General features: G+C 32.2%; 1 protein-coding gene and 1 long non-coding RNA gene across 2 annotated transcripts; one reads left to right on the top strand and one right to left on the bottom strand.

Annotated features, from left to right (window-relative positions):
• The first annotated feature begins 18665 nt into the window (after positions 1-18665).
• Positions 18666-19192, top strand: LOC123194101. The gene is made up of 4 exons (XR_006497223.1): positions 18666-18696; positions 18770-18832; positions 18920-19033; positions 19112-19192. It is a non-coding gene; the product is annotated as an uncharacterized LOC123194101 (long non-coding RNA).
• Positions 19193-23365: 4173 nt separating this feature from the next.
• Positions 23366-25527, bottom strand: LOC123194048 (cytochrome c oxidase subunit 6b-2). Its single transcript, XM_044607169.1, has 4 exons — positions 25369-25527; positions 24842-24930; positions 24668-24749; positions 23366-23661 (listed from the first exon to the last, which is right to left on the bottom strand). Exons 1-4 carry the CDS (start codon positions 25378-25380, stop codon positions 23608-23610), a joined length of 237 nt encoding a protein of 78 aa, XP_044463104.1. The 5' UTR covers positions 25381-25527; the 3' UTR covers positions 23366-23607.
• Between the last annotated feature and the right edge of the window lie 20 nt (positions 25528-25547).

Raw genomic sequence — 25547 nt, 5'->3', positions numbered from 1 at the left:
AGACAATATGATATTATATGATATAATATTTATTAGTATATATCAATAATTTCACTAATACGGACTAATACACCTTTCTTATATGAAAAAATGTATATCTAAGAAATTTCAAAACTTTAAGGGGTTTGTTATATTTTCTAAGAAAAATGATGAGATAAACAAGAATTTTTTTTTTTTTAAAGTATATCATACGATACAATATAATATACTTCTACAAAATATATAATATGATATATGATTCAACTTTCATGCATATAACCTATGAATCTGACATTTTTTTCTACTTTTCTTTCTCTTTTCAAGAAAAATATTGGAGTCATTTTGCATTGTAAAGATCCAATCACTTATTTGAACATTAATCATAACAAATATGAATTAAGGTGATTAATTTGCTTTCAACATTACTTCTTTTAGGTGATTCTTTGCGAGGGAGGAAGTCGACATTATTAGTATAAATTGTTATGATTTGGAATAAATGTTAAGATTAAGGTTTGGAAGTTAATAATTTTGCTGAATCTAGGTGTGGATACGAACTGAATTGAATCAACACCTTCTAGTTCAAATAAAAAATGATTTAGTTTGAATTCGATTTGAGTTTAAGTTGGTTTTAGGGTAAAAAACAAATTGACATTCTCAATTCGAACTTAATTTAAATTCAATTTAAATAAATTTAAATTAAATCAAACTAAATTAAGTCAACTTTTGAGATCAAACCAACTTGATTTAGTTCCAATCTAGGGAGAATGTGAATACCAGTAATGTGTTTGCTGCTTTTTTCATGGATATTTTGCTCTGTTTGAGTCTTGATAGTTGATCCAATCAAAGGGGAATGTGAAACATCTGCTTTTTCTTACCAACCAAAGAAAAGTTCACTCTGGTGAAAAGTCTTGCTAAATAAAGAAAAAACAACCAAAGTGTTACATATCTGGTGGATTTTCCACCACATGCAGTAAAAATTGAAAAATAGAATGGGAATGCATTTAATGGAAGAAAAAGAAGCCAAGCAGACAATTTAGAAAACTCAGGTGGGAATGCAATAAATGAGAATGGAGGCTAGCGGGAGTTATTGGCTATATAAAGGCTCTTTTCCCCTTTTTTCATTTGGCTGGAACACTTTCATAAAATCTTTTTGCTTCTTACCCTTTGTTTCTTCACTCTTACTTTTTTCTTCTTCTTTTCGCAGTCTTGGTTTGATGAAATAATAGTTCCCATTCTTCAATTAACTCATCTTGCAATTTGTTTATATTATATTTATAACAAGTTATCAGTACGATCAGCTTAGGCATATCATAATCTTTCCATTATATCGTTATACTGCTCATATATTATAAATACAAATATCCCAATTGTGATATCTCAGTTATCTTTTAATTTCTGTTATGCTTCTATTTATTTTTTCTTTATAATTGTATCATATTTACAACCCGAAGTTTACAAAATTGTAAATCTGGACCTGAAGTCCTGAAACCCTTGAATCTAGACTTGAAGTCTAGAATATTATAAATTTGGACCTAAAGTCCTGAATATTATTTGTAACCTAAAGTTTACATAATTATGAATCTAGACTTGAAGTCTGAAATATCATAAATCTGGACCCGAAGTTCTGAATCTTATTTGTAATTTGAAGTTTACAAAATTATGAATCTAGACTTGCAGTCCTGAATATCAAGAATCTGAATCTGAAATCCTAAATATCATTCGTAACTCGAAGTTTATAAAATCATAAATTTAGACCTGAAGTCATAAATATCATTTTTAACCTGAAGTTTACAAAAACCAAGAATCTGGATCAGAAGTTCTGATATTATTTAAATATTTATTTTTATTGTATTCCATTTATTTAAATATTTATTTATTTATATCTTTATTTATTTGAATCTTTATTTTTATTTATATCCAATTTACAACCTGAAGCTTGTAAAATCGTGACAATATCTATGGGCCCGAAGTCCCAAGTTTTACGATTTACAACTTGAAGTTTGTAAAATCATGAAAATACATATATATGGGCCGGAAGTTCCAAGTTTCACCAAAGTCTTTATTTTAGAATAATGATATCACCTTTGCAACTTGAAGTTTGCATTAAGTGTGAAAATATGGACTTGAAGTCCAAAATATAATCAGAATATGTATTATAATATTCTGAATACTAATTACAAAACAAGAAGTTTTGTAGATATGAGATAATATATGGACCTGAAGCTTCCAAAATTAATCTCAATATTTTTCTTACAAAATTAGCTATTTTGTAAATATGAGATAATATTTGAACCTAAAGTTTCAAAGATTAACTCATATATATTGTCTACAAAACCAGAAGTTTTGTAAATATAACAATAATTGAACCTGAAGTTCCTAAAATTGGATGGATAATATTAAATGGGCTTTTTACATGATTCTCTACTTATAATTGATGAGCCTTGAAAAATTGACCAAATAAAATGTCCCAGAATGACAAATACAAGACTATTATCTTTCGGCATCATATCCCTAAAGGATTGCAAGCCAAAATATAGATATAATGATAAATCCATTAAATTTGTGAAGAAATTTGAAAGATAGATTTGAACATCAAATTTAATAATACTCTCAATGATTCTATAATTTAGTATAACTCTGCAATGTTCAGAATCTTTTCCTGAATGTGGAAGATAAAATATTTTTCACATTTTATTTTATGCTCCTGTAGTAGGAATATCGGAAAAAGAAATTCTGAATTAATATTTTCTCGTTATACATCGTTCCCTGAAGTGAACACAACTACTAGAAGTAATTATCATGAGTATGAGTATCATGGATGTGAGAAATAATAGAAAATCTCAGACATACTACCAGAAGTAGACTAAGACTGAGATGAAGTAAATTATAATGCAGAGTAAACCACAAAATAATAAGTGTGGTTATAAATATAATTGGTGGTGTACCTGTAGTACACATAAACATTGGGTGGATCTATATTAAGCACTCATAAAAATTAAATTTTTAATAAGTTAGATCCTGTCGATCTAATAATTCTTGATGTTTCAAATCTTCTTTCAAAGAATAACAATATGGGTCACTTGAATAGTGACAAGGATGCCCAAAATTTTTATAAGTCCATCATATATATTTTAGAGTTATAAATATTATTTTATCTTTCAGTATCATGTTATCTTCCTTTCAATATTTTGTGTACGTTATAACTAACGTAATTTTTAAATAAAAGAAAATGGACTCCAAAATTGAAGCATTAACTTCAAAAGTTGATGTGGGAGACATGTGTTTGGTGGATAGTGCAACAATGCACACAATTCTCAAGGAAAAGAAATTTTTCTCAACTTTAGCATTAATTGAAGCTAAAGTACATACCATATCAAAATCAATTAATCTGATAGAAGGCTCCAGAAGAGCCACAATTATGTTAAACAATGTGACCAAATTAAGCATCAATGATGCATTATATTCAAATAGATCCAGGAGAAATCTATTGAGTTTTAAAGATATAAAGAAAAATGGTTATCATCTTGAAACCATAAATGAAAATGATATAAAATTCATCTATATAACTAATAATGCCTCTGGAAGAAGGTTTATACTAGAAAAATTGTATGCTTTATCATTTGAATTGTATTATACAATCATAAAGGCAATTGAAACCTACGCAATATCGAACCAGAAGTTTGTTGATCCAAAAGCATTTATGCTTTGGCATGACCGTTTAGGCCACCTAGGATCTACAATAATGCGTAGGATTATTGAAAATTCACATTGACATACATTACAGAATTATAAAATTTTATCATCCAATGAACAATTCTGCATCGCCTGTTCTCAAGGCAAATTAGTAATAAGACCATCTCCCTCTAAAATTTGAGGTGAATCCCCATCATTCTTGCAAAGGATTAAAAGGGATATATGTGGACTCATTCATCCACCAAGTGGGTCATTTCGATATTTTATGGTCTTAATTGATACATCTGCACGATGGTCTCATGTTTGTTTATTACCTACTTGAAATGTTGCATTTGCTAAATTGTTAGCACAAATTATCAAATTAAAGACATATTTCACAGATTATTCGATCAAGTCAATACGGCTAGATAATGCTGATGAATTTACATCCAAAACATTTGATGATTATTGCATGTCTATGGGGATTGAGGTTGAACATCCAGTCCCGCATGTCCACACACATAATGGATTAGCTGAGTCTTTTGTCAAACAACTTCAGGTAATTGCATGCACTTTATTATTAAAAAGTCAATTACCTACTTCTATGTGGGGACATGTTATATTACATGTTGCAACGTTAATTCACTTGCGACCTTTTTCTTATCATCAATATTCTCCCCTACAATTAGTCCTTGGTTACCAACCTGATGTATCTCATTTGAGAATATTTGGTTATGTTGTATATGTCCCTATTGCGTCTCCTCAATGCACAAAAATAGGACTTCAACATCGTTTGGAAATATATGTTGGATATAATTCACCATCCATTATCAAGTACCTGGAACCATTAACATGTGATCTTTTTACTGCACGATTTACAGATTGTCACTTTAATGAGACAACTTTCCCTTCTTTAGGAAAAAAGAAAATGTCTTCTGAAGTTAAGCATGAACTTACTTGGTATATACCTACCATGTCTCATTTAGATCCTCGCATATCCCAAAGTGAAACTGAAGTACAGAGGATAGTACGTTTATAAATTATTCCCAACCAAATGCCTGATGCATTTGTAGATACGACAAAAGTGACAAGATCACATGTTCCAGCTACTAATGTACCAGCAAGAATCAATGTGATTGTTGAATAGTCTATTCAAGCCATGACTGATCAATCTACCTTACGCCAGAAGCGTGGTAGACCTATTGGATCGAAAGATACTATTCCTAAAAAAAAAAAGGCGAATAATCAAACAAATATCAATCATGATAATCCTAAGATAATTGAAAAATCCACACTCTCTAATATTCCTTCAGAAGAGGTTATGGTCTCTGAAGAGACTCAAGCCCCTGAAGTGGCACAAACCCCTAAAGTGGTACAAAATCTTAAAGAACAGGAAAATAAAAATATTGAAATATCTTTAAATTATGTTCATATACGAGAGATGTGGAATCGTGAAACAATTATAATTGATGATATATTCTCATTTGCAGTAGCTACTGAAATTCTGAATAATGATGATTTTAAACCACGTACTGTGGCTGAGTGCAAATAAAGACATGATTGACCTAAATGGGAAAAAACAATTCAAGCAGAATTAGCTTCTCTAACAAAACGTCAAGTGTTTGGGCCTGTAGTTCCAACACCTTAAGACGTACAACCCGTTGGATATAAATTGGTATTTGTGAGAAAAAGAAATGAAAAAAATAAAATTGTTAGATATAAAACCAGACTTGTAGCCCAAGGCTTTTCCCAAAGGCTTGGTATAGACTTTGATGAAACATATGCACCTGTGATGGATATAATCACATTCAGATATTTAATCAGTTTAACAGTCTCTGAATGACTGGATATACGTCTAATGGACGTAGTTACTCCTTATTTGTATGAAAATTTGAACACTGAAATTTATATAAAACTCTCTTAAGGATACAAATTGCTTGAAGCAAAAAGGATCAATTCAAGAGGCTTGTACTCAATTAAATTACAACGATCATTGTACAGATTAAAACAATTCAGACGTATGTGGTACAATCGCCTCAATGAATATTTGAAAAAAGAGGGCTATGTGAATGACCCTATATGCCTATGTGTCTTTATCAAAATGTCAGAATTGAGATTTGCTATTGTAGCAGTTTATGTTGATGACATGAATTTAATTGGGACTCTTGAAGAGCTCTCAAAAACTGCTTAATATTTAAAAAAAGAATTTGAAATGAAGGATTTGGGGAAAACAAAATATTATCTCAACCTGCAGATCGAGCACAGTTCAAATGGAATATTTTTCCATCAATCAACGTATATTGAAAAATTATTAAAACGCTTTAATATGGATAAAGTTTATCCTTTGAGCACCCCAATGGTTATTCGGTCTCTTGATCCAAAAATGGACCCATTTCGTCCTAAAAAAGAAGATAAAAAGATACTTGGTCCTGAAGTATCATATCTTAATGCCATTAGAGCTTTATTATATTTGGCCCAATGCACGAGACCGAATATATCCTTCGCAGTCAATTTATTGGCCTGATTTAGCTCTACACCAACCTGTCGCCACTGGAACGGAATCAAACATATACTCCGTTACCTATGTGAAACTAGAGATTTGAGATTATTCTATTTTGTTAAATCCCCTAAAAATCCTAGTTTGGTTGGATATGCAGATATTGGTTATCTTTCTGACCCCTATAAGGCCCGTTCACAAACGGGATATGTTTTCACTTATAATGACACAGCTATATCATGGTGCTCTACCAAACAGACCTTGGTTGCAACTTCTTCAAATCATTCAAACATTTTAGCTCTCCATGAAGCCAACCAAGAAGGCATATGGTTACAGTTTATCTAAAATGCATGCAGTCTTTCTTCTACAACAGACACTTTTTCCACATTATATGAAGACAATGCAACATGTATTGCCCAAATTAGAGGTGGATACATCAAAGGAGACAAAACCAAACATATCTTACTGAAGTTTTTTTACACTTATGAGCTCTAGCAGAGCAAACAGATTGATGTCAAGAAAATAAGATTTAGTGAGAATCTTGCAGATTTGTTTACTGAGACACTACCAATATCAACATTTGAAAAGTTAGTGTATAACATCGGTATGCGGTGGCTCAACAAGCAACCAAATTAATCCTACTACAAAGAGGGGAAGCATTCATCAGGGAAAATTTTGAAGTTTATCAAATATTGGACAAAAGGTGCACTATACTATTTTTTCCTTTACTAGGTTTTGTCCCATTGGGTTTTCCTAGTAAGGTTTTTAATGAGACAGTTTAAGCACATCCAACGCCAACTTACAAGACATTTAATAATTATGTTCTTTTGCTTCGGTTTTTATCTCACTGAGTTTTTCCTTAGCAAGGGTAATATAATTATCTGTAAATGGTGGAAATCTAATAGAGAGTGTTACATATCTGATGGATTTTCCATCACATACAGTAAAAATTGAAAAATAGAATGGGAATGCATTTAATGGAAGAAGAAGAAGCCAAGCAGACAATTTAGAAAACTTTGGTGGGAATGCAATAAATGAGAATAAAGGCTAGCAGGAGATATTGGCTATATAAAGGCTCCTACCCTTTTTTTTCATTTGGCTGGAACACTTTCATAAAATCTCCCTACTTCTTGCCCCCTGTTTCTTCACTCTTACTTTTTTCTTCTTTTTTTCGCAGCCTTGGTTTAATGAAATAATAGTTCCCATTCTTCAATTAACTCATCTTGCAATTTGTTTATATTATATTTATAACACAAAGGACTTATTTTCAAGCAAAGTATGTTATTTTCTCAAATTTTCACTTTTTAACTTTAAAAATCTCATTTATCCACCTATAGACAGTTAAAATTAACTGAATCCGTTAATTATATCATTTTCCCCTCTAAACCCTAAAGACTAATAATTTTTTCCCATCCAAGTTTTCAAAAGTAGCATTTTCCCCCTAGAGTTTCCAATTTTTCATATTCAATTTTTTCAACAACGAAGAGACTTTTCGACGATCTCCAAACAATATCTCTTCCTCTCTGACAAGTCCTTCTTCTGGCATTATGCGATGTCAGCATCATCATCATCAGAGAATGAAAACAACTTGTTTTCATCCAGATACAAAGACGCTCTAATGAAGACAAGTCATCTTCAACGCTCTTATGAAGACGAGTCGTCTTCTTTCTCTAATGACAACAATACCACACAGCACCGAAAAGAGGATTTGCCAGAAAGTAAAAGACATTACTTGGAGATCATCAAATAAGTCTTTTCATCGCCTGAAAAAATTAACTCGAAAAATTGGAAACCCTAGGGGGAAATGCTATTTTTGAGAACTTAGGTTAGGGGAAAATTGTTAGTTTTTAGGGTTTAGAGGGGAAAATGAAATGAAATTTAAGTCTATTTTTAATATTAAATATAAAATGATGATTTTGCCCTTAAAACTAATAGACTTAACTATAGGTAGGTAAATGAGATTTTTGAACTCAAGGGGTGGGAACTTGGAAAATTAACATACTTTGGGTGGGAATAAGTCCTTTGGCCAAAAAAAAAAAATTCAATTACAAGAAATATGTGTGTTTTTTTTTAAAGGTTTGTTTATATAATGTATGAGACTTGAATCTCATATTAAAATTTATGAACTTCTGGTATATGATTTATATGGTTTTGGACTCTTCAATTTCTATAATTAGCTTTTGATGTATGGTTATCTCACAATTCAAATTATTTGATATCAAAGTCACTATCATGTCTTTTAGTTATAATCATACAACATAAATGATGATACAAGTATTGCCCTATTTGCCTAAAGTTAGCAGACAGTGATAGACCCATAAATAAAATTTTGGGGGAGGAGGGTGGTTTGAATAAAAGGAAAATATATTCTTAAAATTTTTCAAAATCAAGGAGTTAACGATATTTTACATATACCAAATTTATAATTTTTCAACAGCAAGAGGGTCAATTGACCCCTCTTGACCCTAGCAAGGTTTGTCCTTGTTAGCAGGAAACTAACATACAACTAATTTGTGTAAGCATAAGCGCTATGACATGTGATGGTGTGTTAGAATTTCAAATGTAAGGTATAAAACTTAGATAAACAAGTATAGACTTCTAATACAAGGTTTATATGACTTTCCAAGAAAAGTTGCCAAAAAAGAGATCAACAGCTAAGGTTTCTATCACAAAACCTAGCGTTTCTTCAACCTTTCACATTTTTTTTATGCTTTCCTTAAAAAAATATATATTATTTTAGTTCTTATATAAAATGAAAATAATAAAATCACTTTTTGTATTTATTGATTTGACCTCTAAATAAAAATTCAACAAAACCACCTTCTAATTTTTTATCAGTTTGATCATTGATTAGGTCAATTGAACCGTCGTTGACCCAACCTGGGGCCTTCCTTTTTGATTAACTAATGTTTATTACAACCCCACTTACACTGAATGTACACGTTTGATTCTTGCAATTCTCTTCTAGAGCGTCTGCGGTGGTGACTGTCTCGACATGAATAATATACTGTTGAAACAGCCACCTTCTATGTGCAATTATTCTCAATTCTGAGCAGTCCATACTAGGATTCGTTCACAAAAATAAAGTAAGAATATGAATGGTTTGTCTTCCTCTGGTTTGTATTGTGCCTTTCTTTTGTTCGTTCTCTTTATTCTTTGGAAAGATAGCCACGCCGATAAAAGTTGACAGTCCTCTCAGATTCACAAATTCTTTTAAGCATCTTCGCTTGTTTCGTATCTTTTTGTATTTGAGGTTTATTTGATCACCTTAAAAAGTTTGAAATGTATCATATTTATTATTTTTTAACAAGACATAAATATTTCATAAATATACATTGAATATTAATAGATATAAATTGACGTATTATTAATAAGGATAGATTTAAGTTGAAAGAATAAAAAAAAGAGTTATTAGAGATGAAAATGAAAGATTATCGGAGATGATAAAGAAGATTAATTATCAGAAAAGTTATTAAAGAAAATGAATTTGTTATCAATTCACTCAAGTTGAGTTGAGGTAACCCTATCTCGAGTCTGATTTTTATAATAGAACACCGAGTCAAGCTTAAATCAGTTTAGCTCGAATTCATCTCATATCATCATTTGATTAGATGATTTTGAATTCGAGATAAAATAAACGATCAAATTACTCAATATTATAAAGACACATCAATTTGTTTGTATACATTAGTAAGAGAATATTTACATATATAGTATTACTCTGAATAGTTCATTGTATAAACTTACATCTTTTAATAAACCGATTTCTTATGAAATTAAACAATCCTTTTAGGGTTCAAATTAGGGTGGGACCCAAAATAAGTTGGTTCATTCTTGAAAATTGACTCGGCTTAATTAAACTTAACTCAAATTTGTTTAAGGCAAATTCAAATCAAGTTTGAGTCAAAAGAGTTTACTCATTTTTTAAATCAGATCGAACTCAAGGTAGAGAGCATTTGGCTCGATATAGCTTGTGAGTTGAACAGATGACTCGATTCAATTTGAACTCGATTTGTGGTTTGACTTGAGTTATATCTAGAAATAATCAAAATGATATTTTTTTGCCCATTATTTGGTAAAATATCGTTTTGCCAATGAATCATAAACTCAAACCATAAATCACAATTAGGAGCTCAAATTGAGCTTCAAACTTAAGGACTAAGCTGAACTCATACCACCTTTTTTTTAATTTGAGCTAATCTTAAACTAGAAAATGTTCAAACTCGATTGGTTTGTATCCACCCCAGGGTCATAATAATGACATCCTTTCTTTATGGCTAAATCCAATATTGACGATGGAACTTTGGAATTGCTTGGATTGCTTCATGATTCTATTTATTCTTTTTGCTATGGACAAGATATTCCTTGGTAGAAGAAACAGAAAATAACATTACCTAATCAATAAGTTACCATAAGTTTATTTCAATTTATGTTTGTACTACAGCATTTTCCAACAGAAGGGAGAAGTTGGTGGCAGTCGTTGGGAAACTTGACCTACCAAAATATGCTTGCCTTGCCTACCATTGTTTTCAACCAATATATAAATTTCTCAAGAAATTATTGATTTTATTTTTTGTTTTCAAATAATTTATCATCCGGTACAAAAGAAAGAATAGCTTAAGTTTTTTTAAAAAATACAAGGATAGATTCAAACTGAATCTAAACAAATACTAATCCAAACTCAAATCAAATCTGAAATAGCCAATTCAAATGGTGAATAGTAATACCAAAAAGATTAAAAAAAATTGAAGGAGAAAAATACTAGTTGGAAAAATGAATTGCTAAAGAAAAAAACTTTGATATGGTGACACCAATGACCCTTAAACTTGTGTCGAGGTGGAACTTAATCCAGGATCGATTTGAATCCACCAAAATGTAATTTCCACTACACTGGGCCAAACCCGGGCTCTGTTCAGAACTTGAGATTTCCTAATGGGGTTCAATGGCATCTGATTACTTAGTTCACTACATAATTTGATCATAACTTATCATCAAAACGTCGTTGAAAGAAATGCAATCGACATAATCTCTTAATGGTGAGCTAAAAGAAATGGTCTTTCAGTGTTTTCCCAAAGTTGTCAAAATATTAGGAATAAGATCAGTTGTGTAACTCATAACACTCCAACTTTGTCAGGTGCCTCCATATCTTACATTCCAAATCCTCTTCACTTTTTACAGCCTCTAATATGTAATCCAGGTCCTGTCTGCTAAGTCCTACTTGTTTAACTAAAATATCGATCAAAAATTCAACCACATTGCTTTGTTCCCAACAGACTGATACACTTTAATTCAATCTAAAGACAACCCTATGTAGATAGCTCTAGCTTCTCCCCCTTCCTCATGCAACTTCTTAAAATCCAGGCTAAGACCTTATCTTATCCTATATTTACTTTATTCAGTCTCAAAGCATCATCTAAGGGGTGCATAAGAAACATAAATGAGAGGATACATGCCGATAAAAAACACAGACAAGATACCACGCCTATTCTAATTGAAGCATAACAAAACAATATCCCAGGTTGGAGCATAATAAAACAAGAAAACTGCTATACAGGATCATAAAATTAAGGACATCAGAAAGAAGTCAGGCTTTCAAAGTTCTTTAGCAACTTTCCATACACAACAATTGAGTATTGACATTCAATTAACTCAAAAGAATCTCCATGGTGCCTTACTGATTCGGACAATTCAATGACAACAAACGAAACAGCATAAAAAGCAAATAAAGAATCGGTCATGGAATTTTGTATAAGAAGTAAAGTGTAGGGGCGTGTGAGGCAAAGAGAATTATATGGAATTCAAAAACTACATGTCAAAATATATTAGAATGACAAAAATAAAAAAAACCAACCAAAAATTCGAAAACTACACATAAAAAAATTTTAAAATGACAAAAATAAAAAAACCGATCTGAAATTTGAAAAATACACGTCAAAAACCTTAGAATATCAAAAATCCAAAAACCAATTTAAAATTCAAAAAGTACATATCGAAAAACCTTAGAATGGTTTAAATCAAAAAACCGATTTGAAATTTAAAAACTACACATCAAAATATCTTAGAATGAAAAAAATTGAATAACAGATCTCAAATTCGAAAACTACATGTCAAAAAACTCTAGAATAACAAAATTCGAAAAACTAATCTGAAATCCGAAAACTATAAGTCAAAAAACCCTAGAATAACAAAAATTAAAAAATCAATCTGAAATTTAAAAACTATACATCGAAATACCCTAGAAGAAGAAAAAAGAGACATGAAATTCAAGAACTATGCATCAATAAACCCTATAAGGGAAAAACTATCAATTTGCCCCCTAACAATTTTCCTCCCACAAGTCCAAAATGTTTAAAAACTAAAATTCCCCCCTCCCATGGGTTCCAGTACTTAAAAAATCTAAACTTCTCCCCCTCTCCCGAGGTTCCCCCATGGGATACTGTTCAAAAAAGCACAATTTTCCCTCCCCTAAGGTTCTCCCATCGACCTCCCGATGTGGTTACTATTTAAAATATAGCATTCCCCCCTCCCTAGTGGTATCAATTTAACTCGAGGGATATTTATCAAACCCAGGATTCCTCGAGTTGAAATTTTTCCCTCAAGGTGATGCCCAGCATGAAAAATCAGTATTTTCCAACCAAAATCTCAGTTTTTGACTACCATTTCAACAACAAACGATTTTACACCTATTAAAACACAATTACCCTAAACTAATTCATCCAAAACAAGCAAAAATTAAGTCACAAAACCAATTGTTCGAATCCGAAAATCCTAAACCAAAAACATCTGAAATTATTTTCTAATCGATAAAATTTAAACTCCAAAATTATTCAAACAAGATATGTGACGATTTACTCACATTATTTGTCATTTTTGTTGTTGAAAACATCAAATATGTCGTCCAAAAAATTGAAAATCTCGTTGTCACCTTTACTTCGTGAAAGCCTCAAGAATTCTCTGATTTTGGAACCAGTGAATAGGGAAAATATGTGTGGAGATATGAATTTTGTTTTGTTGATATATAATGGCATTTTGATTATTTCATGTAAATAAGATATTTTTGCTTAAATTTAAAAAATTAGATAATTTTATTTAAACCTTTAATGTTTACTACAATTAATTTAATAACCCTAATGTAAAACTTGACCTTATTTTCGTTTCACATAGAAATTATTGAAAGTGATAATTTTGTCTTTTATTATACCTTAAAAAAAAAAATCCCATAAATAATCTCGTGGGGTCTTACCTGTCCTCCATTACGAATGAGTCCCACAAATATTATAACTTTCAATTTCAATTAAAAATGTGGAAATATGGATGTGTACACATTGAAATGACACAAGAAAAGTTTTCAGGATAAGATAAGGGAAATTTTAAAAATTAGGCAAAATCAAAGGGGTCTAAGCGAAATTGCCCAAAAAATTCAGGATTAAGCAAAAATGCCCAGGTTTTGTGAAATGACGAAAATGCCCCCATATATAAACACAGCAAATTTTCACTGTACAAGAGAGAGAAAATTCGAATTTTTAACACATCCCACGGCAATCCCACGGCGATCGTCATTTCCGTCGATTTTCTTTCATTCCGGCAACTGAAAATGGCAAATAAGGTTATTATATCTCCCGTAATCGTTTTTGGATCAAGTTATTGCTAATATTATTGCGATTTGATTGAGAATTTTGGGTTTGAAATTTTAGGGTTTACGGTTAAAATAATGCTTAAAATGTTTCGATTTTTGGTTGTTTTTGTTGAATTGATTGAGGGGTTTTATGTTATACAATGTGTAGATTTGATTTTTGTGAAAATCGGAGGTCGAAACGACCAAAAATTGGCCGAAATTGGCTGCCGAATGGATCGGCAGTCTGCCGTGGGAACGGAATTTCCCACGGCAGGACGAATTCTCCCACGGCAGTTGAATGGACAATGGGTTGTGGGGGGGTAAACTGGCTTTTTTAAAACATTGGGGTGTCGGGAAAATCCTTAGCCCACGTCGGGTTTTTTTGAAATTTCGCACATTGTCGTGGGAAAAGCGCAATTACGAAACTGCCCCCCTTTATATACAAAGAAAATTTTCCCACGGCAGGTTCTGCATTTCCACGAAAAAACGCAAAAGTTTCCTCCTCCCACGTCAATCCCACGGCAACCGTCATTTCCGTCGATTTTGAAGCTTCCCGGCAACCGCAAATGGCAAAGAAGGTTAGTATATCTCCCGTAATCTTGTTTGGATCAATTTATTGCTGATATAATTGAGATTTGATTGAGAATTTTGGGTTTGAAAATCTAGGGTTTACGCTTTGAATATTGCTTAAAATGTTTGGATTTTTGGTTGTTTTTGTTGAATTGATTGAGGGGTTTTATGTTATACAATGTGTAGATTTGATTTATGCAAAAATCGGAGGTCAAAACGACCAAAAATTGGCCGAAATTGGCTGAAACTTGGATCGGCAGTCTGCCGTGGGAACGGAGTTTCCCACGGCAGAGCGAAATTTCCCACGGCAGCGTCCTTTTCAAACTTAGTTGGGGGGTAAATTGGGTTTTTTAAAATCTTGGAGAGCTGGATGAGATTCATTACAACAAAGGGGGTTTTATGGAAATTTTTGATATAACATTGGACCTTTTAAATTAAAGAATTTTCATTAGGGGTTAAATTGAGATTTTTCTTATCCACGGTTTCTGATCGTATAGTTTTCGAATTTTATATCCGTTTTTTCTGTTTTAGGTTTTCCTATATGTATTTTTCAAATTTCAAATTCGAGTTTTCAAATTTTGGTGTTTTTTGACACAACTTACGATGTAACGACGTTATTTCAGTTTCGTTTTTTCGAATTCGAATTTCAGTTCTGTTTTTTCGGATTTCACCATTTTAGGTTATATCGATTCGTATTTTCACGATTTCCGAATGAATTTCCGAGTATCGTCACTTTGAGGTATTTCAACGTATCGAATTCGAATTGTAACTACGTTTTTTCGAATTTCACCATTTCAGGATATATCGAATCGTATTTTCATGATCTCTGAACGATTTTTCAAATATCGTTACTTTAAGGTATTCAACGTTTAGAATTCGAATTTCAGTTCCGTTTTTTCGAAATTCACCATTTTAGGATATATCGATTCGTATTTTCATGATTTCCGAATGATTTTCCGAGTATCGTCACTTTAAAGTATTTCAACGTATAGAATTCGAATTTCAGTTTCGTTTTTTCAGATTTCACCATTTTAGGTTATATCGATTCGTATTTTCACGATTTTCGAATAATTTTCTGAGTATCGTTACTTTAAGGTATTTCAACGTATCGAATTCGAATTACAACTCCATTTTTCAAATTTCACAATTTCAGGATATATCGAATCGTATTTTCATGATCTCCGAACGATTTTTCAATTATCGTCACTTTAAGGTATTTCAACGTATAGAATTCGAATTTCAGTTCCGTTTTTTCGGATTTCACCATTTTAGGTTATATCGATTCATATTTTCACGATATCTGAATGATTTTCTGAGTATCGTCACTTTAAGGTATTTCAACGTATAGAATTCGAATTTCATTTACGTTTTTTCGAATTTAACCATTTTAGGATATATCGATTCGTATTTTCACGATTTTCGAATGAATTTCCGAGTATCGTCACTTTGAGGTATTTTAACGTATCGAATTCAAATTGCAACTCCGTTTTTTCAAATTTCATCATTTCAGGATATATCGAATCGTATTTTCATGATCTCCGAACGATTTTTCAATTATCGTCACTTTAAGGTATTTCAACGTTTAGAATTCGAATTTCAGTTCCGTTTTTTCGAAATTCACCATTTTAGGATATATCGATTCGTATTTTCACGATTTCCGAATGATTTTCTGAGTATCGTCACTTTAAGGTATTTTAACGTATGGAATTCGAATTGCAACTCCGTTTTTTCAAATTTCACCATTTCAGGATATATCGAGTCGTATTTTCATGATCTCCGAACGATTTTTCAATTATCATCACTTTAAGGTATTTCAACGTATAGAATTCGAATTTCAGTTCCGTTTTTTTGGATTTCACCATTTTAGGTTATATTGATTCGTATTTTCACGATATCCGAATGATTTTCTGAGTATCGTCACTTTAAGGTATTTCAACGTATAGAATTCGAATTTCATTTCTGTTTTTTCGAATTTAACCATTTTAGGATATATCGATTCGTATTTTCACGATCTCTTAATGAATTTTTTATTATCATCACTTTAAGGTACTTCAACGTATAGAATTTGAATTTCACATCCGTTTTTCAAATTTGACCATTTTAGGATATAGCGATTCGTATTTTCAAAATTTTCGAACAATTTTCTGATTATCGTCACTTCAAGGTATTTCAACCTATAAAGTATGAATTTCAGTTTCATTTTTTCTATTTTCCATCATTTAAGGATAACTTTTTCGATTGTTAACATTCTACAGAAGTTGAACGTATAGAACTCGAATTTCTGTTCTTATTTGTTAAGTTTTGTCATTTCCTTTTTAATTATTTGGTATTTCTCATCTTTATATGTTATTTTCACTAATACATTTGTTTACATATTTATTTTTATGAATATCTAACAAATTTTACGTGATTGTTACAGGATATTTCTCGCAAAAGAAGACGGATTGAGAGCGAGCTGCGCATTCCCGACGAGTCCAGACACTTCCGGGCAGATGCGATATCTCGTGCACAGCGTACGGCATTATCCCGGATTTCTTCTACATTGACCCCTCGGCAGCTGCGACTATTTGAGAGGACGTGTTTCGAGTCCTTCCTTCGTTTACCCGAAACCAAATTCTGCGGGATATTGGTTCATGCATTTTTACTCCGACAGTTACATCCACCATTTGCCAGAGACGAGTTTTGGTTTAGGGTTAGCGGGGTTGATGTGAGGTTTAGTCCGTTCGAGTTTGCGTTGGTGACAGGGCTTTCGTTTAGCCGTCGGACCAATGTTTCTTCATATATTCCTCGCTCCTCCGGACATAGGATCAGATCTACGTACTTTCGCGGTTGTCCGAAGGTGCAGTATCACGACATCGAGCGTGTTTTCTTGTCGAGGCCATGGGGGGATGACGATGTTGACGCTGTCAAGCTCGCCTTGTTGTATATTCTACACATGGTTTTGTTGGGCAATGATCGACGAAAGAAGGTGTCCACGGAGTACTTACAGTTAGTTGATCATTTGGACGGGTTTAATTCTTACCCGTGGGGCGTCGCTGTATGGCAGATGACATACGATTCTATGTCACAGGCGAGTGAGAGAGTCTGTTCCGGACGGATGCAGGAAATCCGTAAATACGACCTTTACGGATTTCCTTTCGCATTTCAGGTAAGTTTTATATTATTATTTATATATATTAATTGGCAAAAATATAAATTGATTTATTTACATCGTAAATGATTATATTGCAGTATTGGATATATGAGACTCTAGAGACGTTACACGAGTGGATTGACCTTGTCGATCTCTATGTGTCCCCACGGATGTTGAGGTGGCGTACGCGAGACGTCCCTGTTTGGACTCATATCGGTCGTATTTTCACTAGTGATCCGGTATGTACTAGTAAATTAATAAGTCGATTAATTCATTATATATTACAATTATTTTGACTTATATATCTTCATCATTAGGAGGATGTCACATTCCCTCTTCGTCCATCAGTCATCGAGGAGGGTTTACCGTGGTATGCTGAGATTCGTGAGTACACCGGTTTATCGGATGTTGATTCCTCCTCATCTTCTTCGGCCCCGACCGCGACTGCAGACGTGGCTCTTCCATCCTCGAGACATTCAGATGTACCCGTAGAGACTTCTGAGACACGTGAGGAGCCTATTCAGCCTCCTGTTATCGAGCAGCATGTATGTTCCCCTGTTGTTCAGAGCCCACGGACGACAGACCATCCTAGAATGGAGGAGCACCCTAACGTGGACGAGCATCCTGGTGTGGAGGACCGCACTACCTATCACGCCACCGAGCAGTGTCCCCCATTTGTAGCACCCAGTATTTCTACATCAGATACTACATTAGCGCACTGGGGTGCTACGATTTTACGTGAGATATCGAGTTTTCGTGACGATATCTCTTCGCAGATGACTCGATTATGTGACGATATCTATTCCCAGATGACTCGATTAGAGGATCGTATGACTCATTTGGAGGACATCGTCACGCGTACATATTCAGCCCCCGTCGTTGAGGTTATAAAATTACTTCTAATTTATTACTTATATAAAATGCGTTTAGTGTTATTATTCTGACAACTATTCGAACCATTCGTACAGGAGAGGGATGACGTTATTGGGATGACCTCCCCCATTGATACCGCAATACCATCCCATCAGTCACATGAGGTACGAATATAATTTCAAATTTATATTTAATGTCCAATGTTGTTATTATATTACAATATCGTTATATATAAAATGTCACTGAATAGTTTTAATATTACTATTATCTTAGGGTCATCGACAGGATGGGGCACCGCTTGACCCTTCGGTGACTTCACCGATCCGATCTCCTATCGTTTTAGATCATCCACTGGAGGTATGAAAATTATTGTTCATATGATATTTTATATTAAATATCATTAACCATTTTTTCCTTTTCATATATATAGGGACTCGACATTGACATATCATCGATCGAGGGTTATCTCCGGACACCTTCCCCGGAAGTTCAGGTTATGGGGATTTAAAAAATATCCAGATGACTCAATTTGTCTTTAATATTATATATTTTTTTAAATGATGTTTTGTCTCTTTTTCAGGATGAGCGACTCTGGTTACTTGCTGATATCCCGAGCTCGACCAAAAAGCTTGTGGGTATTAGTTCACAGGAGGAGGACGTCCAAGAGGATGTTTATGAGACCGTTCACATTGAGGTTTGTCAATTATAATTACTAAATAAATATAATTGTTAAATATATGTCACTAAGATATTTGAATATATAATTATGCAGTCTGTCGACGGAGCACGCGATATTGACTTGACCGTGATTCAGGATTCTCCGGTTAAACCTCCTCCCGCATACGTACAGAAGGTAACATAAATCGAATAATGTGTATGTTTTTTGTTGAATGAAATAATGAATTAATAGTTTTTTGTAACATGCAGTTGGTTCGTACTGCACGTGGTCGAATCGTCCGGAAGGGTCCACTGGTTCGCACCCCTTCAATTGGGATACATATAACAAAAACAGGAATACATTCCTGAAAGTACTGGGACATCTCAAGAAGACCTTGCACATCTTCATCATTTTGGATCTGGATGGGACAGTCGAGCTCAATTTTTCTTGGCTTCATTGATACTTGAATGTAGTTTTTCATTGGATCAATACTGCAATACTCCGTCAAAAGCTCAATAAATCCCTCGAATGTTGTTCCATAAGGGATTTTAATCAATTGTTTGGCTCCTCCAACATATTTCATTGTGTTGTTGCGACCTTGAATCCATTCTCCCTGGTAACAAACCGATGCATAACCCTCCATTTTAAATATCAATCCTGCAATGACAAGTTTTTGAAGATAATTATTCAGGTATAAAAAAAAATCAATAATAACTATGTAAATCAGCCGTACAATTATTAATAATTAAAAAAAAAACTCCTCATATTTTTCTAATATGTTATTTACCCCCCTATAATTATTTAACAATTTATATAACACTTTCGTATGTTATCTTATATCAAAATGCATCTATCTGTTTGTAACGTTTTATTTAAAACGTTTTTATAATATCTATACTTTGAAATAGATATTCAAATTTTATACTTTGAATTACTTTAAAATGTCAATAATAAATAATTTCTGCAGAAATCTGAAAAATGCTAGTGGATATATCCTAAAACGATAAATTAAAAAAAAAACTGAGCTTAAATTCGAATTCTAAAAATTGAAATACCCTATAATGGTAATAATCGAACAATTCTAAAAAAATCTGAAAAATACGAGTTGATATATGCTAAAACGGTGAAATTCAAAAAAACAAAACTGAAATTTGAATCCTAAAAGTTGAAATACCATAGAATGACAACAATCGAAAAATTCTTCAGAAATAAGAAAAATGTGCATTGATATATCCTAAAGCGGTGAAACTCGAAAAAACCTATAATTTTAATTATAATGCGCCTACAATGTTTAACATGAAAATACGCCCTAATTTTAATAACATTTCATTTGACACCCTTGTATGTCGTCTTGTATCAAAGCAATCCCTATATATTTTTAACATGTTATATAAATCCTGTATATATTGTAAAATATCTAAAACCCCCATAACAATATAAAATATCCAAAAACCCCCTATATTTATCTTAAATTATATTTAACCCCCTATACTTGTCAAATATTACATTTAACCCCCTAATTACGACATAAAAACTTTACTTAACAAATAAAATGAAGTTTTAGGGTAAGACTGACATAAATACCTTTTTTTGATGAATAGTATTTTTTCGAGTCGAATTCAAAAATACGAACTTTCTTCGTCCGAACGAATCCCTACTAATTGATGTTAACAAAAAAAATGAAAGTGAGAGTGAGTGTTTGAGTGATATGAGAAGTGTGTGGAAATAAAATGAGTGAGGAGGATTTATATAGATGAGGGGAAGGGTATTTTTGACATTTTAGAAAAAGTAATGAAATATATAAATAAATATGAAAATGCCTTTACAATGTAAAATATCCAAAAACCCCTCATATTTATCCTAAATTACATTTAACCTCCAATACTTGTCAAATATTGCATTAACCCCCATATTACGACATAAAAACTATACTTAACAAATAAAATGAAGTTTTAGGGTAAGATTGACATAAATACCTTTTTTTGATAAATAGTATTTTTTCGAGTCGAATTCAAAAATACGAACTTCCTTCATCCGAACGAATCCCTACTAATTGATGTTAACAAAAAAAATGAAAGTGAGAGTAAGTGTTTGAGTGATATGAGAAGTGTGTAGAAATAAAATGAGTGAGGAGGGTTTATATAGATGAAGGGAAGGGTATTTTTGACATTTTAGAAAAAGTAATGAAATAGATAAATAAATATGAAAATGCCTTTACAATGTAAAATATCCAAAAACCCCTCATATTTATCCTAAATTATATTTAACCCCCAATACTTGTCAAATATTACATTTAACCCCCATATTACGACATAAAAACTATACTTAACAAATAAAATGAAGTTTTAGGATAAGATTGACATAAATACCTTTTTTTGATTAATAGTATTTTTTCGAATCGAATTCAAAAATACGAACTTTCTTCGTCCGAACGAATCCCTACTAATTGATGTTGAAAAAAAATGAAAATGAGAGTGAATGTTTGAATGATATGAGAAGTGTGTGGAAATAAAATGAGTGAGGAGAGTTTATATAGATGAGGGGAAGGGTATTTTTGACATTTTAGAAAAAGTAATAAAATATATTAATAAATATGAAAATGCCTTTACAATGTAAAATATCCAAAAACCCCCCATATTTATCCTAAATGACATGTAACCCTATAATGAGTGAGAAGAGTTATATAAATGAAGGGAGGGGTAATTTTGTCATTTTAGAAAAAAGTTTTAAATAAATAAATAAATATCAAAATCTTTTATAGTGTAAAATATCTTAAAACCCCCCATATTTATCTAAAATTCCATTAAAACCCCTAAAGTGAGTGGGAGAGTTATATAAATATGAGGGAAAGGGTAATTTCGGTATTTAAAAAAAGTCATAGGCATTTTTTTTTTGAAACAGTGATTTTGGGCATTTTGGCTTGGAAATAGTGATTTTGGGCATTTTGGCTTAATGGGAGGGCATTTTGGCTATTTTTTAAAATTTCCCATAAGATAATTACTTTTTTGACAAATATAAAAAATATCAACGAGACAAGTCAAAACATGCCTTGCTGTCAGTTTCAGAACGTGTAATGTGTGGACCACTTCACATTACACCACATGGGCATTCATCAACAATCAATTTATATATAAATATATATATATATATATATATATATATATATATATATATATATATATATATATGAAAGGTAAAACTCTTCCATATCTCAATTTGTATGTACATTATTAAACGAGTCATGATAAACAACTAATTACATTCATCCATTTAAGTTGTGGATAAGTATTTTAAGTAGAAACAGCAAGAACTTTACAAAGAAATATATCTCTCTAATATTTACAAAATTATTATAAATGAAAATTAGGATATAACTGAAAGTTACAAAATTATTTAAAATATGTACAAATAATTGCTTGAGATCCAAAGGTCTCTCAAAGGAGAATGAAATCAATCAATATTTTTAAAATTAAACTGATGATTAAATTGGTTATCCACTAATTTACAGTTTGACCGATCCAACCGACCTATTCAGTTTATTATCAAATTATAATAAATTTTTAAAAAATGATATTAGAATAATTGGCTGATTTTGCAGAAAAAAAAAAAACAATCAATCAAAATATCCAAATATATGTTAATAAGCACATATTTTTTCCAAAGAGTAACAATTATTTATCTAATCTTAATAAATCAATTAGATGAAAACAACTATTCATATCTCATGGTACGAAAAAGAAAAAACATAATTTTGCAACCATTGCCTACGGAAAATATTTCAATGGATATAAAATGCCCTTTTATAAGTTATCCAACGCCACTATCACATGATACTTTAAAACTTTAAAAATTGACTCATTATATTATGAATGGTTAAAACCAAAGTTCTTTTATATTTTATGAGACAGTTATTTTACATAGGCCTTGGTTTGGGTCAACTGTCAGTCCGATATATAAGTAAGGGTCAGGTGACGCCCTTCATATCTTACAATCTAAATCCTCTTCACTTTTTACAGCCTCTAACATGTAGTCCAAGTCCTGTCTGCGGAGTCCTACTTGTTTAACTAAAATATCAACCAGAAATTCAACCACACTGCTTTGTTCTCAACAGTCCCACGTACTTTAATTCAATCTAAAGACAAACCTATGTAGATAGCTCTAGCTTCTCCCCCTCCTTCATGCAACTTCTTAAAATCCAGGCTAAGACCTTATCTTGTCTTCTATTTACTTCATTCAGTCTCAAAGCATCATCTAAGGGGTGCATAAGAAACATAAATGGGAGGATACATGCCGATAAAACACACAGACAAGATATCACACCAATTCTAATTGAAGCATAACAAAACAATATCCCAGGTTGGAGCATAATAAAACAAGAAAACTGCTGTGCAGGATCATAAAATTAAGGACATCAGAAAGAAGTCAGGCTTCCAAAGTTCTTTAGCAACTTTCCATACACAACAATTGAGATTCAATTAACTCAAAAGAATCTCCATGGTGCTTTATTGATTTGGACGATTCAATGACAGCAAATGAAACAGCATAAAAGCAAATAAAGAGAGAAATATAAACTTCCCACACCCCAGATGAGTCAACCAAGCTGCTAATGATTAAAGAGGACCTGGGAAAGTCCCATTCTCCCTTTGCTCATTCCACCTTTCAATCTGCAGCAATTTAAAAACAAACAAAGATTAAGAAATAAATGATGGTCTATTCCAATCATTTATGCAAATCACTACCACCCAAGCAATTAGAAAACATCCAACAAAAGGTTATGGTATACAAATGACCATCTAACAAACAGTGATCCTTTCTTACAAAGTAATCATCTGATAACAAATGAATGCAAAAACAACTACTTCACTGTTTCAGCAGAAATACAGATGCCAACAACCACTGAACAAAGAAAGAAATTTCAGTTTTGATCATGAACAATGAAACCAGCATATCTTGCAAGCATCCTGTGATTTAATCACACTCTCAAAATCAAATTTCAACTCAACAAAACATTTGTTGCTAAGTATCAGCTGACCTCCATAAACATAGATGAGATAATGCCTATCATAAGCACATTCTTCTATATGACAGAATTTGATATTGAAAACCACCATTATCAATATGTAAAATGAAAAGCAATGGGTTAGATCTTAAATAAAAATAATATTTTATCCCATCGCCATCTCAACCTTGACGATTTTTACATATATAGAAACTGTTTCCAGTATTTGATGATATGAATATTCACGAATTAGTCTCAAAAATTTGACACAGATACAACTAGTCTAACATAGAAACAACAGTGTGAGTACAATCGAGTATATTAATGAATTTACAGTATTGTAAATTTAAATGGACATGCAAATATATGATGATATATTTCTTCATGTATATATGAATGTCAGGCATTGATGGAGTAAAGAGTAGCACCCTAAAAGTTTGACATGATAAATTGATAATTATTATATAGCAGTTTCCTCCAATCCCTTGAAAATACTAGTATAATTTCCTTGTCCCATAAAAAGGAATTGATATCTCAAAATTAGGAAATAGAAAACAGGACTCCATAAGAGTGAGCCAATATACTCAAAGTTCATCTTATAAGATAACAATTTACATCTTACAACTAAGTGAACTGCAAGTAACTTAGGATACAAAGCTCAGCAAACTCACCCATTCACCCGGGCAGAGCGAACGATAGTATTTGGCAAATCTTTCACATTCATTTGATTCTTCACCCTTCACAGCAATGCATCTACAACAAGCATTCAAATCTCATGAAAAACCCACAATATACACAAAACATTTCCATCACAACAAAAACTGCACAAAATTCATGAACTTTACCTATGAAACTCAATGTAGCGGGTGAAGCAGTGTCTTGTTTGATTAGTAGTTGGAAAACGGTAATCAGCAGGAGCTGTTTTGAGTTCAATCTAAACAACAAAACCACAATTCCGATAGAAAATTACACCACACACAAATGGCAAACAATTACTGCAATGCAAAGTCCCTGTAATGTTACTAGACAATTATTTTTTTCCAATTAAAAATCTTGCAAACATAAACGACTTTTAACAAACTGGCGTAAACATAAAATTATCAATCCAACGGCCACGAGAGGCAGGTAACGTTATCAGACCTAACACGAACACTAACCTGAAACTATATATAGACGAAAATTTGCAAAATCAAAAAAACAATTAACCGCGATTGAGATGATAACGAAATCAATTTAGCGAAACGAGTTAATGGCGATAAAAAAAATAATACGACGGCGTGAAAAATAAATTTTGAATCCGATAAAGAAACGAGTTCGCTCGAAATTTTATCTACTTTCCTGCAGTTTCTAGGGAACCAAACAGAAAGTTTACCTCGTCCGCCATGAGTGATCCGATCAACGAACACGAAAAACTTGTGGTTTTGAATTTTATATAGCGACTCGGCAGATGGCACAAAAGAAAAGCCTTAACAAAATGAATTTGTGCTTCTCTGTCAAAGTTTATATATTAGGTTTGTACAATTGCATATTAGACTGAGCCACGTGTAAAAA

The sequence above is a fragment of the Mangifera indica genome, chromosome 13 (assembly GCF_011075055.1).
Source record: "Mangifera indica cultivar Alphonso chromosome 13, CATAS_Mindica_2.1, whole genome shotgun sequence".
In the NCBI taxonomy this organism is placed as follows: Eukaryota; Viridiplantae; Streptophyta; class Magnoliopsida; order Sapindales; family Anacardiaceae; genus Mangifera; species Mangifera indica.
This window is presented reverse-complemented; position numbering and strand designations above follow the sequence as displayed.